A 16,061-nucleotide genomic window follows, 5' to 3' on the forward strand; every position below is an offset into this window, starting at 1 on the left:
AAACAAAACAAAACAAAACAAAACCATTCTCAGCTGTTATTTATTTAGGAATGTCTTTTTCACCTTTGTTTTTGGAGAATAATGTTTTGGATAGAAAATTTTTGTGAAATTTTTAATTTTTTCTCTTAGCACTCTGAATATATCATTTCACTGCCTTCTAACCTCCCTATTTCTGGTAATTAATCCTATTGCTTTTTCCTTGTGCATGTCATTTTTCTCTTGCTGCTTTTAAGATTTTCTCTTTGTCTTTCAAAAACTTGAATATGATGTGTCTGGGTATGGATCTCTCTGCGTTTATTCTAGTTGGTATTATTTGACCTTCTGGGTCTGTGGGGTAATGTTTTCCATCCAATTGGATTTTCAACCAGTATTTCTTCAAATATTTTTTCTTTGCCCTTTGTCTTTCTCCTCTCTTTCTAGGGTTCCTATTACATGTATGTTGCTACCCTTGATATCCCACAGGTTTATGAGGTTCTGTTCATTTTTCTCCTGTCTTTTTTTCTCTGTATTTTTCAGTCTGGGTATTTGTATTGATCTATCTTCACCTTCACTGATTCAGTCTTTGCCCTCAGATCTTCTGTTGAGCCTATATTGTCAGTTTGTAAATTCTGGTTATTGTACTTTCGAAGCCTATAATTTTTATGTTGTAAATATTTTCTCTTTCTGTATTGAAACTTATTATTATATGATTGCCATTACATTTTCCTTTAATTCTTTAAACATTTCCTTTTATTCTTTGATATATTCTTAATAGCTGTTTTAAAGTCTTTTGTCTGCTAAATCCTATATCTTGGCCTGTTCAGAGACATTTTCTATTGCCTGCCTTTTCTCTTCATTAAGGATTATATATTTTTGTCAAAAAAATGATTTTTAAAAAATATTTGTGTAGCAGTTCTGGATTCTGATTATTTTTTCTTCCCTAGTTGTTTTTATTTATTTATTTTTAGTAACTTTAGTAACTTTTTTGGCCTGTATGGTCTGCCCGCCATGGTGTCCGGCTGCTGATTTCTCTGCTAGGGATTACCCTGTGTCTGTGTAACTTACTTGTTATTCAGTGATTGATCAGAGGTTGTGCTCAAATACTTTGAGCGAGTCTGTGCTGATGGAGCTATTTGTGGCTTGAAGGGCACATTCAATGTTCAGGCAGTTTTCAAGTCTGTACCAGCTTTAACCTTCTTTTTTTTTTTTTTTAAAGATTTTATTTATTTGACAGAGATAGAGACAGCCAGCAAGAGAGGGAACACAAGCAGGGGGAGTGGGAGAGGAAGAAGCAGGCTCATAGCAGAGGAGCCTGATGTGGGGCCCGATCCCGTAACGCCAAGATCACGCCCTGAGCCGAAGGCAGGCGCCCAACCGCTGTGCCACCCAGGCGCCCCATCCAGCTTTAACCTTCTGCAGGGCCCTCTTGGGTCTCCCCTATGGGAATAGCTTCCTGGTTAGCCAGGGATATGTAAAGAGCTTATTAGGTCCTCTTTGACTCTCTCATTTCCATTTTCTATATTAAATTTCTTGCTAGACTACTAGTCTGCTGCTCATCCCTACCAAGGGCCACAACTGTAGGCTAGCAAAGCTGGACACTTTACCTATTCATTTGCTACAGTTTGCTTCTTTATTGACAACATCACGTGTGGGATATTTTTTTTTTCCTCCTCTGTATATCACGTCAGCCCTCTCTGGCAGCAAAGTGGCTGGTTGTCATGGCCAGCCCTACCTGATAGAAATACTGCACTGACTGAGCTGTTGAGGGAACAGGAGCAGCACCAAGCAAGACCACCACAGACTGCCACTATTCTTATACAACGTTTCACAGTTTTTCATGAATACATGCTTCTCAATTTATTGTTTGTGATTGCTAGATTTCCAGAACCACAAAGTCGTTGTTTTTGACAATTTTGTTCAGCTTCATAGTTGTTTCTTAGAGAAAAGATTTGCTGACTTACTCAGTCCCCCATCACCACAAGTCCTACCCTGGCAGCTTTCAAAATGGCAAGTTCACTTGCTGAAGTTCCAAACTAACAAGGAACGGTTCTATAGATCCTTTGTACCATTTCGGTACAAAATTTAGGTCTCTGGGAATCAGAATAGTCTGTTCCCCATGTTATCCAGTCTGCCCACCTTACTATACAATCTGTCATCTTCATCTTTTTTGATGTAAGGAATTTTACATTTCAACAATAATTTCCGGTAACTTTTTGAATATTATTCTCTTTTGAAAACCACTGAAGTAGCATCTGACATAGTTTGTAATGCTGAATTTAGTGGAAGTTTATAAATAAATTATTTTATGATTCTGCTTTATAAATGAAGAAATATATAGTGTTGTATTTTGTTTCTTCCATAATACAGAATGTTTAAATGGTTAACATTTGTACTGCAGTATAGCTTTCTGGCTCATGAAAAATGAAAGCTATCAGCGATCTGGGCAATAAGATTCATCGCCAATAGTCACTAGCAACAGCACACAGCATTTTAATATCAGTGAGGTCCACAGCTAGCAGTAAGAGCTGGTGTAATTGAAAGACGTTTAGGTGCAATCATTCTGCTGTTTGTTCCTTGCCAGGTTCAACATGGGATTGTGTGAGTATTTGAAGAAAACAGCAATTTTTTTATATCTTTGAAAGATCTAAAAGGGGTAGATAAGTGCTTAAATTTAAAAAACGTGGTAATTTTTAAATCATGTGGCTCTAAAATAAAAAGATATTTTATTTGTCTTGCTTGATTAAAGCTTTAGAAAAGCTACTCCTTGGTTACAAGTGAACCGATAATTCTGGTCTAATGTTGCCGTGGTAACAACTCATGCTGATATAATTGAGAACATCTTATACATCCTGGTTTGAACATTTTCTCCCTGCCATTTTGAGTTGTTCTAGTGGTATATGAAGGAGGCTACGATAACCAGCTTGAAAGAAATTAAATCTAGTTATACACATCTTTGGCATTAATCTGATGTTTACTAGTGATATCTCATGCTGGGCAGTTATACTTTGCTTCTAGGGGCTTTTCTTTTTTAAACAAAAGAAAGCTATTTTCATTTTCTGTGTGCTGCATGTTCCAGTGTATGTGTTTACACCATCGGTTCGTCTACCTCTAGAGATTAGCATAACTCCCTTTGCTGTTGGATTGTTGTTTTGAGCAATATGTTTTGGAAAGGTTGGTTTTCATCATGAGTGGTAAGTATGCTCTCTGAGCCTCTGCAGCTATATGTTTTTAAAAAATATTTAACTATAAGAGAAAAAAATATTTTCTAAAGGGGAAATTGTAAAGCCAGAGCTACAGTGAATTACATTTTCTGTTGATGCTTTTGCATTTTGGCATTATTGTAATTTGCTTTTAAAATCCATTGAGAACTGTGAACAAGTAAAACCACTATTAATAGACAATACCAATATTCAGTTTTTATGTCTTTATGGTTTGATTTATTGTATTCATTAAATACTGTTGTTATTGTGCTACAAATTAGTGAGTATTTTAAAGACCTACTATGATAAGAGAGGAATTTCTTTTAAGTATCTGATCCTGAAGATAATTAAACTTTCCATTTATTGGTTTGTCATTCTAATATTAATGTTTGTTAGCTTCTTTTTGATATTTTAAAAATATTAATCTTGAATAAGATGCTGCCAGAATTTTGTTGATTTATTGGTTGCTTTTAACTACAGTTCATTGAAAAATAAAGATTTAATGATGAAATAAATATGTGCATTTTGGTTTTGGAGGCTTTGTTAAAATCTTTCAGAGATACTGTTTTGGGGGAAATAATTTGTTAGAATAAGTGCTTTTGTGATCATTAATTTCCTTTTTTGTTTTTATAATATGACTTTTTTTGGGGAAACAGTTCCAAAAATGTTTTTTGAGAAAATACCCTACAGTATATACTGCAGTTTATCATAGGGTAAAAGCTGTTCACTTTAAGCCAAACCTGCAGCTAAAAATAGATATCCTGTTGTTAGAGTGAGAAATATTTGCTTAGAGCATAATTCATTAGCATCTTTTTGCTTAACTAAAAAAGAGGATGTTTATAAGTTAACCTTTGAATCTGATACATTTTTAGGAAAAGTATTATATTGTTTTTCTTATAATGTGTAACAGTCTATAATTTACAAAGGATTTGGAATTGGAATTCAGAACCTGAGAGAGTGGGGTTTTTGCTATATAATGACAGAATTCAAAATAGATGTACCTTTTCTTCCATAATTAGAGATCACCTCATTACTGCCAATAAATATTTTTTTTATCCTGCTGGCATGTACCATAAGCCTCTTCAATACTGTTAGGTATTTGTTTATAAAATGATATCAGACATTAAAGGACATTTTTATATGCAAGATATTAAGAATTGTTATTGTTATTTTCCTGTTAGTAGGTAGATCCTTCTGATCTAGTGTTTTAAATTTGGGCTAATACTACAAAATCAACATGTTAACATTCCTTAGGATTTCTATGGATATCAAAATTGAATATATCTGGTTATCATACTTAAAATATTAGATTTCTTTGACTCTGGCCAGTGAGTGTTTTCCTTTGAAAGTTTGGTTTCAAAACAGAATTTTTGGTAACCACTGTGGTGTTCTAGAGGTTTTACAGTTGGATGTATTGGTTATAGCTGAAGAAAATTGTTGCTGCTTTTCTATTGTTTTATTTCTCTTTAAAGGATGTATGGATTACTCAGATGATATTTGATATGCTTGACTGTATTGGCTTGTCCTTATAGCCCTGTCTACCATAGGGATCTTAGTAACCACGCTTAGACATTCTGACTTTTTCAGTATTGTCCAGTTTCAACTAATTTTACTCCTGTCATAAGTGGTTCCAAGCCTTAGCCATTTCAAAATGTGGGAAATCACAAATGAAGTGTGATTTTATTTGTAAAAATAAACAAATGCTAGTCCTTTTTATCTGAGTTTATAGCTATACATGTGGTATTTATATGCATGTGGTATTTTTCTAGTTAAAAAGCTACTCTTTTTCTCCTTCCTGCCTATTAAGTGTTAGGTTTCTCTGAGAATCTATCTTTGGCCCTCTCTTAATGCTATATTCTTTCTGAATGATCTCATCGATGCCCACATCTTCAGTTGTTACCTGAACATTCAGCTCAAACGTGAATTTTCTCTTTCCATCCCAAATCTACTTCTTTTTCGTTGATTCTGATTTCTGTTAATGATCCCAGGGCCCATGTAGGAATTTAAAACAGAAACCTTATAGTAATTCCTAACTTGTTTTTAACCCCACCCCAGGCAGGTACTCAGTCATTAATTTTTATTGATTCTATAACAGAAATGCATCAGAAATCACTCAGTTTTCTCTAGTCACACTAACACCGGGAATGCTTAAGATTAAGCATTCTATATATTCTCAGTCCTATTCTAGTAATTGCTTCACTAGCCTCTCAGCTGCCAGTTTTATACCCCTCCAGACCATTTAACATGCTGCCATTTTTTAAATGCCAATATGCCCATTTCATAACCCAACATGAAAACTTTCAGTTATTCCTTATTGTCTCTAAGATAAAGGTGAAATTCCTTAAAGTAAAGTATGTAAGATCAATGACCTACCTTTCTGGCTTTATTTATCTGCATCTCTCTCATAAAATTCTGATCTGGCCATACTATACTACATATTATTCCTTGCTACCTTTCTGTATTTATATCTTCTATCACAAAAATTATGAAAACCAGCTATGTTTTTCAGTGCCTTCATCATTGACTCTAAAGAGTTAAGTGATTCCCTTATACTCCCAAAACAGACTTACAAACTGTAACAGTTGTTTATATTATACTGAAATTATATACTGGCATGTCAGTTTCCAATCTCCAAACTTTGAACTCCTCAAGTCAAGGGTAGTGCTGAGTTAATCTCTGTGTTTCCAGTAGCTGTCCCAGGGCACCAAATGTAGTAATGAATTCATAAATTCTTATGGAATAAATGAATGACTAAAAATTACCCATATTTGAGTTCTTTTCTTACATTATCAATGAAAAAATATCAGTCATGTGTTTTAGTTTTTGATTCATATGCTTATCAGAACAAAACTAGAACCCTTATTTCAAGATCCCAGGAGAGAACTTTTACTGGCCTAGCTGCAATGGAGGGCAAATCTCTGAAGAGGAAGCTTAACTTGCTGTGAATGACAGGGAAGTTACAGACTTGAGCACAAGCATTTACTTAATGCCCCTTTCTAGGTCTGTATTTTCCTGATTAACTATATAAGAACACAAAATGGAAAAACAGTTGATCAGTCTCAGTTCTAGAATTAAGAAAGTGTACTTGCCCAGAAATATACAGTATCAGATTGAAGATCTTACACCAAAGTCTAACAGTTTTACTTTGAGTAGCTTGCCTTTATGGAAAATTAATAAGCAATAGTTTCATCCTCACCAACTTGGAATGATAGATGAAGCTTATAAGAAGGGCTTTGGAGGAGATGAGTAGAAGATCCAACACTGGTGATTACTTTCATTTTAAAACAGTTATGGGTCAGCCAAGAATTTGTTAAGCTATTCCAAGTTGAAAATATGGCTTTTCTACTTCCAGATATAACAGGGCTCTTCCTTGATGTGGTGGGCATCACCACCAGTAAGAAACCCTATGGTCCTGCCTCCATTCCCATTTCTGAAAGTCCCTGAATTATTTAGGTGATAATATAAATATGTACCAATTAAAAGATCTGAGAAGTTGACTCTAACACACCACAATATGAAGTGAGAAGATCCACCTTATTTGGGGGCATTTGTAAAGTTCTGAAAGGCTTCTCATTGTTTATAAATGGATAGACAAGAAAAGCCACAACATGGAGCCTATGAATGAGATTATGCATCATTAAAGGATAAATCACAGACTTGAAGAGGAAAAGAGTGAACTTATATTTAGAAAATGTATTGGGGAGAGTTTAAAAATAAGAAATTATAAATAACATCTATGTTGAATTCTTAAAAATTCCAAGTGAACATGAATCTGTGTTTACTTGAAAGATAAGATTAAAAAAAAAAAAAGACAGTAGGATGAGAAGAGAGCTGGCTGACAGGCAGGAGTAGAAAAGAAATTATGATAAGGAATGGTTATTAGAAAATGAACCTGGCATTTGCAGAACATAAAGCTGCATTAGAAGCAATAAAGAGCAAAATAATCACTGCCGGAAAGTAAATTAACGATGTGAAGAATTAGCTTGATAAAACCTACCAGAATCTAGGGGGAATGGACAAGATAAAAATTATGAGCTAAAAAGTATGTTAGAGTAGGAAACTCTACAAATTAAATGAACAGCATTCCTTCAGAACAGATAGTGACCAATAAAATAGAAGCAATAATAAAAAAATGTGATTCAGGGAAATTTCTTAGTTGAAAATAACCCTGAATCTATAGATTCAATGAGCTCATTGTGTTTTAACAAAGATTAATACAAACACCAACACCTAAATATATCCTGATAGAAGTTTTGAATTTCAAAGATAAAAAATTGTACAAACATCTAGGTATCTTTGCATCTTACAACTTATAAAGAAAAAAAATCCAAACACTTTAGATTAGATAATTTGAAAAGCTTTCTAGAGCAAAAATTAATGATGGTACAACAGCATCTAGAAATGCTAATTAAAATATAACAAGCATCCGTTTAAATGAATACCTGAACTTACAAGAATATAATAGAAATCTTCAGGGGCGCCTGGGTGGCTCAGTCCTTAAGCGTCTGCCTTCGGCTCAGGGCATGATCCTGGTGTTCTGGGATCGAGCCCCACATCAGGCTCCTCCGCTGGGAGCCTGCTTCTTCCTCTCCCACTCCCCCTGCTTGTGTTCCCTCTCTTGCTGGCTGTCTCTCTCTGTCAAGTAAATAAATAAAATCTTAAAAAAAAAAAATGGAGCGAACAAAATTGTCATTATTCACAGTCGATAGGTGATTCTCTGCATAGAGAATTCAAGAGACTCTACCAGTGTTATTTTAGAATTAATAAGAGAGTTTGCCAGATACAATAAGATCAGTATATAAACATCAACCATACATCAGCAATAAACAAATGGTGGTTGTTTTTTTTAAATTCTCCCTTTTACAATAGCAACCCAAACCCTAAAGAACCTAGGACCATATCTAATAAAAGTATAAGAAGACTTGTAAGGGAAAATTATAAAATTTTACTGAGAGATATTTACCTAATCTTTAACCATAAGATATGATTTTATACCCATTATATTAGTAATACATTTTATTGAGGATATGGACCATCAAAGAATGGTGGCAAAATAAACTGGCACAACATTTATTGAGGCATTTATTACTATCTAATAAAGTTGAAAATGTGCATACCCTATCATCTAGGGATCCACTCCTCACTCTATACTGTCTGGTAGCAAGACAGAATATTTTAATTCAGAACTGAATGGAAAATCTTTAACATATGATTGTGATTATATAATATTTCTCCAAGAAAAAGTCTCAGTGAACAATTAAGGAAGTCCAGTACATTTCAAAGAGTACTTCAAAGATAGCTTGGGTCACTTATGGCTATAAATTTTAAGTTTTTATTACAAAATCCTACAGGGAATATCTCCAAACAAACATGACTTGGATAGCCTAGAAAATCCACATCCCTAAATCAAGAGCAAGTTGGGAGAGAAAGCATGTATATGTCATTAGTTGTGAATGAGTACACTATGTGGATTCATGGTGTATCCATTTCTCCATGTAGATGCTAGTTAAATAAATTAATGTGTTTCTATAATTTGATCATTCAAATATATATGTTTCACAAAAAAATTTATTTTTTGTTTAGTCAAAGTTAGTCAATTATACTGTTCACTTGTAACCAAGACTTGATAAAGAATTAACCAATTAAAAAGCATAAGAAAAAGAAAGAAGAGTAAAATTGTTATTTCAATAGGAAATATAATTTTCATTGCCTGTTAAATTTCTAAACACTCATTCATGTGTGACTTTATGCATGACTAGATGTATCTTAGAAAACAAAAGTAGGCATGGTCCCATCCACTGAAATGCACAAATACAATTGCAGTAATTAAAGTTGCTCTTATACTCAGTATCATTTTTAAGATTCCAGTGAACTTGCTCTGAGTGAACATGCTTGAATATGGTGAAGCAAATAAAGGGACACTTTATTTGTCCCCTCAGTAAGGTGAACACAACTGGTCTTCATATTAAAGGGATAGAATATGATATTTCATTAACACATTTCCAGAATAGGGTTTGGTTGGTTAAAAAAAATATACGTCCAGAGAATGTGTTGTAATCCTTAGATAAAACACTTCTGAATATGTATGCCCAAGTACTTTTCATTCTTTTTCTGTGTATAAATATACTAATGAACATATACGAATGGGTTACTTCTTGTGGATATGTTATTTTATGTGTTATTTAATCTGTTTAACTTATTTATTCTTTTTGATCAAGCACGCAAATCATCAGAAGCATCTGGTAGGACACCATTTTTTACAGAATAATTCTGTTGCTTTGTTGCTATAAATTGGATTTTTATTAGGTGTTTTGTGGCAACTAGAATGTTTTATATTTAGTTTACTGAAAATATTTGTAGTACAGTGTATGTGTGTGGGGGTTATTCTTAGAAATAACAATTGAAGAGCTCCAAAGAGGTGGGTGTTTGAAATAGGGGTGACAGAAGACAGACTATTACACTCAACTAGATTTACACCTTCCAGAGGTTTTGGAAGGGATTGTACTGTTCTGTTATTTTTTGATAGAACTTGGTATTTTCATAGGTAAATAACCTCAGTTTGTATCCTGTTCTGTGCTTTCCGATATACACAAAATAACTCTTAGACTAATGCTTTGATTAAGGTAAAGGAGGAAAATAAAAATAATTTAATTGCAGAGAGATCAGGAGACCCATGAATTATAATCTGTTCAGTAAAAAAAAAAAAAATTAAACTATTATTACAAAAAATATTAAGAATCATACCATTGTTTATAGTACCTAATACTTTCTCTTTTCCTAATGGGAAATTTTAGAGGAATAGCCCTCTTCCTTATTCCCTATGTAAAGAGCCATCAAGGTTTAAACCTCCAGGCCTCAAACCCCAACCATTAAATGCTCCTTACTCCCTCTGGCCCCAGTCTTCCTTAGCAAATGATCGTGCTTCCTGTTTCCCAGAAGAAATAGAGTCCAGCAATTGTGAATACCTCAGTTTACTCCCATTCCTTCCTACATATTGAAAAGCATCACCATGGCAAATAGCTACCCTCATGATTGGGCGCCTTCTTACCTATACACTTCACCCCTCAATGCTGCTGCACACCTATATCCTGTGCTGCAGCTATGCAAATCAGTTGCCATTGCTGGGTAAGCCATGCCACTTCCTCCATACCTTTTACACAAGATCATTCCAGCCTAGTAGGTCTTCATCCTTAACTTTTTCTGCTAGAAGAACTCTGTCCTTAAAGACTCAGCATAAATGCTGTGTCCTCTATTATGTCTTACTTTACCTAAGAATTTCCTCTTTCGAGCTCTCATAGTACCTTATAGTTTCCTTAGCTGTGGTCTTTGTCACATTGCATTCTAATGGTTCATGTATCTCCCCATTAGCTTCTCACCTCCTGAACAGTGGAGATATGCTTATTCTTTGTAGTATTCCCAAAGTCTAGCTCAGTTTCTGGCACCACTAAACAGTGCTCAGTAAATGTTGTTGAAAGATTGTTAAATTAGCACCAAGGAAGTAAATGCCAGAGAGACACTAATGTCTTTCAAAAGGGAGGTTCAAAGTGCTGTTCCTACAGTGGAGTTTTGAATAAATAATAAGTCTAGTGATGATGGCATTGCAATAGTTACAGGGTGTGTATTTCAGTATACACTACTTAACATTATTAGCACTATTGCTACAAGAGTTAAAAGTTGTTGTTAGTTGTTTTATGGAGAATTAGAATGGTATTGATTTTGACACTAAAAAAATACTGATTTTATTTCTTTACCATTTAATTTTTAAAAAGCCCTCTTTGAATATGTCAAAAAAATGAGGTTCCGTATTAATGTTTTATTTCTGTACATAATATTCTGAGAAAATGTGTATAGGGGACATCATGCTAATATGTTGTTTTGTGAGTGTTATTTAATCACTGTTTATTTTTTTTGGATACAAGCTTGCTCCTCTTCAGAAGTATCTGGTAGGCAACTACTTTTTAATAAAACAAATGTTACCTTTAAATTTTTTATTTGGTTGTTTGCTAGTTGTTATGCTCCTCATAAGTTATATTTTTATAAAATATACAGAGTTCATAAAATATTTTAGTTGATAGAGGAAATGGTTTGGTTTTACTTTGAATTGGATCTATAGAAATGATTTATATTGCAGTTTCTTATGTGATATTTTAGAAACAACAAATACAACATTGTAAAGTAGTGGGAGTTGTACAGGGTAGCAGAAGACAGATTAATACACACCACTTAAATTAGATAACTCAGGTTAATGAATGGTTTTTTAAAGAAAATATACTGTTGTAAATTTGGAACAAAACAGCTAATATTTTAAGTGGATATTTATCCTAGAAAGTTTATAGTCTGTTTTGTTCTATTTTCTGATTGTTTCTCTTCATTTTTTCTGACATCCATTAAATAAAAGTTGAATAAAGCTGTGTTTTTATTGTAAAAGACATGTTAAAAAGGGAGGTGACATTTATCTCACTACAAAAAAACTGAAGAACTTAATATCAGAGTAGTTGTAATCTGTATAGTAATGGATTTCTAAATTCTTCGTACAAACCATGAATGACAACCTCTTTTAAGCATTGGATAGTGGCATACTTTAACTAATAACATGCTCTTTTTATATTAAGCAGTAATGTAAGTGTATTTAACACAGAATCCAAAAGTGCCTAATAAATACCTTTACTAAATATAATTAGTGAAACATTCTTATTCATTGGAGGATTATCTGCATAACATGGAATAAAGATATGCCATACTTGACTTTTTAGTGAATTTTCCTAATGTTTAAAATGAACTTTGTAATCTAATTTTTAAGCTGTGTGTTTTAAGCTGTGTATATATGTATAAATATATTCAAAAATATTTTGAGGGCAATAAGAATTAAATTTTTTATGTACTTGTGGAAACATAAAAATTGTCACTTTGTTTCTTCTTTATCTCATGAGTGTGGGTAAACATTCAGTTCTATTTGTAGGAATAGATTCCTTTGGTATGCTCATTTCTTTTTAATGCAATGTGGTATCTTTAAATGATACAGATGGAAAAGAAAATAAATTTATTTGGAAAAAATATATATAATTGAAATGTATACTCCTAGGAAGAAATTGATTTAATTTTTGGTATGTCCTTTTCATTTTTTATAATATATTATGACCAGTACAGGACAAAATATATTTGCAGAAAAATTTTTCATTGAGATATTTTCCTAAGGAGAGTGCTAATCACCATTAGGTACTTAGTTATCCATAATCATGTAGCTAAGAAGTATTAGAGCCAATAATCCAACTCAGATTTGCCAACCTCCAAAACTTATGGCTGTTTCAGAATATCACAATGGTTTAAACGGTTAAATGTAGATATTGCATACATATTAGAATACAACAAGAAAACCAACAAATTTGAGAACTTCAAGTATATGCTTTATTGGAAACTCTGGATTGAATGTGCTGTTGTATTTAGATTTGGCTATCTCTCCTACCACTTATTTTGTTAATTAGCTGCCAACACCTTATGTCAGTGGATGGAAATTTTTTTAAACAACCAGAGAAAGGGTGCCTGGGTGGCTCAGTAGGTTAGCATCTGTCTTCGGCTCAGGTCATGATCCCAGCATCCTGGGATCAAGTCCCATATCTGGCTCCCTGCTCTGCGGGGAATCTGCTTCTCCCTCTGCCCCTCCCCCCACTCTTTCTCTCAATCTCTCTCTCTCAGATAAATAAATAAAATCTTTAAAAAAAATAAAAAAATAAACAACCAGAGAAAAATATTTAGAAAGTGAAATTTACCACTGTCTAAAAATAGTAAAAACCAAAGCAAATACATGTGGTTCTAGATTGCCTATTGTTCTAGAGTTATTCATAACCCAGCATATTGTGACATATTTTATTTCTGCTGTTTATATTTGTAAGATGATTATTTTGGTTAACTTACAGTGTTACAGAGTTAACTGTGTTCATCTTTGCATCTAAATAGTGCACATATGAACTAGAAATTTTATGTATGTATATATACTCATGTGACAAAAATGTTTCAGGAATAGAATTTGCTTCATGCAACTATTTAATGACATAATTAATATTTATCCTTACTCTAAAAGGGAATCTATTTGTTGAAATATTTCACAAAATTTAATATCTTTGATTCCTATCCATTTCTGATATTTTCATGTGAGACCTTTTTGAAAACGGTTACTTTCTATAATGTTACTTAGCAGTGAACTTAGAATATTGATGAATACAGAGACTATTTCATAGAATTTACTGAATATCCTATTAGTGAATAAAATTAAGTAGTACCTGAAATTTTTCCTCTAGCTCATACACCAAGGAGGAAAAAGGAAATTTTCTTTCAGTGTACCATCTTTGACAAATACTGCCAGTCCTTCCTTTGACAGTTACTTTTTTCTTAACTCCAGATCCACTTAGCAGGAAGTGACAGAAACTGAAACAGGATGTTAGGAATGTTTTGGTTCCTTTTTTCTTTCCCTGATTCTCTTCCTTGTCTCCAAATTATCTATACTCATACACACATCTGGAGAATTTATACCACAACTTGATGTGCAGGTTCTATAAATAGAAGATAACCAAAAATATTTTTCAAAAGAAATCAGATGTATATTTTGAGAATCACAAGTTGTTGTGTCTTAAAAGCCACAGTTGCATTTGGCAGGAAATTATGTTTTTAATTTATTTTAGCTGTCATCTCTAAGTCAGTGCCATTGCAAATATGTCTGATCCAGGAGAAGAATAGACTAAATAAAATAAAATAGTAAAATAAAATAAAATAGTAAAATAAAATAAAATCTTCTAAGACCACTCTTCTTCAGTTGTAACTAGTGCATTAACTTTTAGAAGTAGGATGACTTGAACCATCCTAAACTCAAAATGTAAGACTTTTCCACCCCCAAATCCACCCCCAGGAAGAATTAGATCATATTTGCATAATTAGGTGCAATTATTTGATTCATTGTTTTGGTGCTTGAGATTTTCATACAATGGGAAGATTCTGATTTTAAAAATTATTTTTCTCAAATTTTCTAAAATAGGTATTTTGAGAGTATTTTACAGCAAAATACAAGTGACAGTTTATATGAAGCAGTAAAATAATGTCTTCAGAAACGAACACTCTGGTGTTACTTAAAAGCTAATATCTGCTCCTGGTGCTCGTCATCACCATTTTAAAATCTCAAAACATTTAGAATGTCAACAGCCTTTTTTGTTTTGCAACAGTGTTTTGGTAAAGGTACTTTACAAAGGTAAAGGAGGAAATAATAATGTATATCTTAAAATGCCTCACGATAATACCACTACATCATTAGATGATCTTATCAAAGAATTTGTGAGCCACTCACTTCCAACTATTAGTTTTGTCTTTTCTGCATCATCATCATCACTCTTAGCATTTCTGAAATAAATGCCAGTGTCCCACAGTTCATTTTGCCTAGCTTTTTACTATTTCAACACTACTTAAATTCTGTCATCTTCTTTATTTATAAATTTAGGTATCAGAGAAATATTGGGAACTTCCAAACAAAAAGAAATACTAAAATAAATACTTCTTGAATCCCCAGGTTTTGCTCTCATACCTGACGATAGGAAAAAGAATACATTTTGTTAACGCTGTCTTATCTCTGGAATTTTTTTCGTATTTGTTTTTAAACTCCTGAAGTCATTTTGTAAACAGAAGTCATTACGGAAACTTTGTGGAAAGAAAATGAAAAAGAGGAAACCTCTTAAATGATTCATCATTTAACAAATCTTAAAACTTCAAATCACAGCTTGATAATGTAGCCGTTATTGATCACTAGATAAACATCTGGTTTTGAATGCTTTACTTTAGTGTACATTTTAAGTTAGGCATTCAGGCATTTAGTTTTGCTCCAAATTTAGAATGAGATTTTTAAGCTGTTTGGGTGTTTTGTTTTTGGTGTTTTGTTCTGTTTTGTTTTTAAGTCTTTGTGGGTATCCTTTATGTGTAGCCTGTATTTTTTTTTTTCCTTTTCTCTCTACCATCAGTAGAGAAAACACAAATCTAATAACATAAATCCTTATACCTGAAAACAGCCTTTTATCAAAGTCAATTATATTTGAAATTCCACAAATCAACAAGTTCACATTCTCCAGATGTCTTCACTTCTTGTATTTAACAGCTTTGTTAATACCACTGCTGGCTAATTTACAATCAGTATTTTCGTCTAGATTGATTTCTAACTTTTTTACATTACTTTCAGGTATGTTTTCAGGAATGGTATTTTTATTATTAGATTTGAAATAATGAAAGTGATCTCCATATAGACTAGTATTAGAGATTCTTAGAAATTTAAGAAAATATTTGCTTCTTATTTAGAGGAAATAAATAGTCCTCTAGTTTATCATGGCTATGAATACATGTTTCATGGTAACAATAGTTGACATATGTCTGTGTTTTTAAATATACTTTATATCACATGTAAATATAAATATTCTTACAAGACAAAATTTTTGTTTTTGTTTTATTATATTTTCAGTGAAAGAGTTTCTAGCCAAAGCCAAAGAAGACTTTCTTAAAAAATGGGAAAATCCTGCTCCGGTAAGGAATATTTAAAATTTTCTACAATTTCAAAGTCCTGTTATATAAAATCATGTTTCTTGCCCAGGTAATTTACTACTTTAGAAACTGTAAAATAGCATTAAGCTTTCAAGTCGCATTTTGAAAAGTAAGCTTAACATAGTAATTTTGCCATAATATTATAACAGTATGTTTTGATTTGCTAACTAAAAATTTTATGTATACCTAAATTGGAGAAGAACCTAATTTCCATTACAATATGTGATTATATAAATTTTGATACTAGTTACAAGCCACTACAAACTCTTGATATATTTAATGTATAGTAATTTTGATTTGTGCCTTTGATAGCAG

The 16,061-nt window shown here is 32.7% G+C and overlaps 1 protein-coding gene across 2 annotated transcripts in view; it reads left to right on the forward strand.

The window, feature by feature from the left end:
• PRKACB (protein kinase cAMP-activated catalytic subunit beta) overlaps positions 1-16,061 on the forward strand; it is a 117,476-nt gene that overhangs the window by 64,857 nt on the left and 36,558 nt on the right. For both annotated transcript variants that reach the window (XM_045801918.2, XM_045801917.2), the window contains exon 2: positions 15,667-15,728. In XM_045801918.2, coding sequence (XP_045657874.1) covers positions 15,667-15,728 — 62 coding nt within the window. The remainder of the gene's footprint in view (positions 1-15,666; positions 15,729-16,061) is intronic.

Source organism: Ursus americanus, chromosome 12 (assembly GCF_024610735.1).
Source record: "Ursus americanus isolate L20-20 chromosome 12, mUrsAme1.1.p, whole genome shotgun sequence".
Classification (NCBI taxonomy): Eukaryota; Metazoa; Chordata; class Mammalia; order Carnivora; family Ursidae; genus Ursus; species Ursus americanus.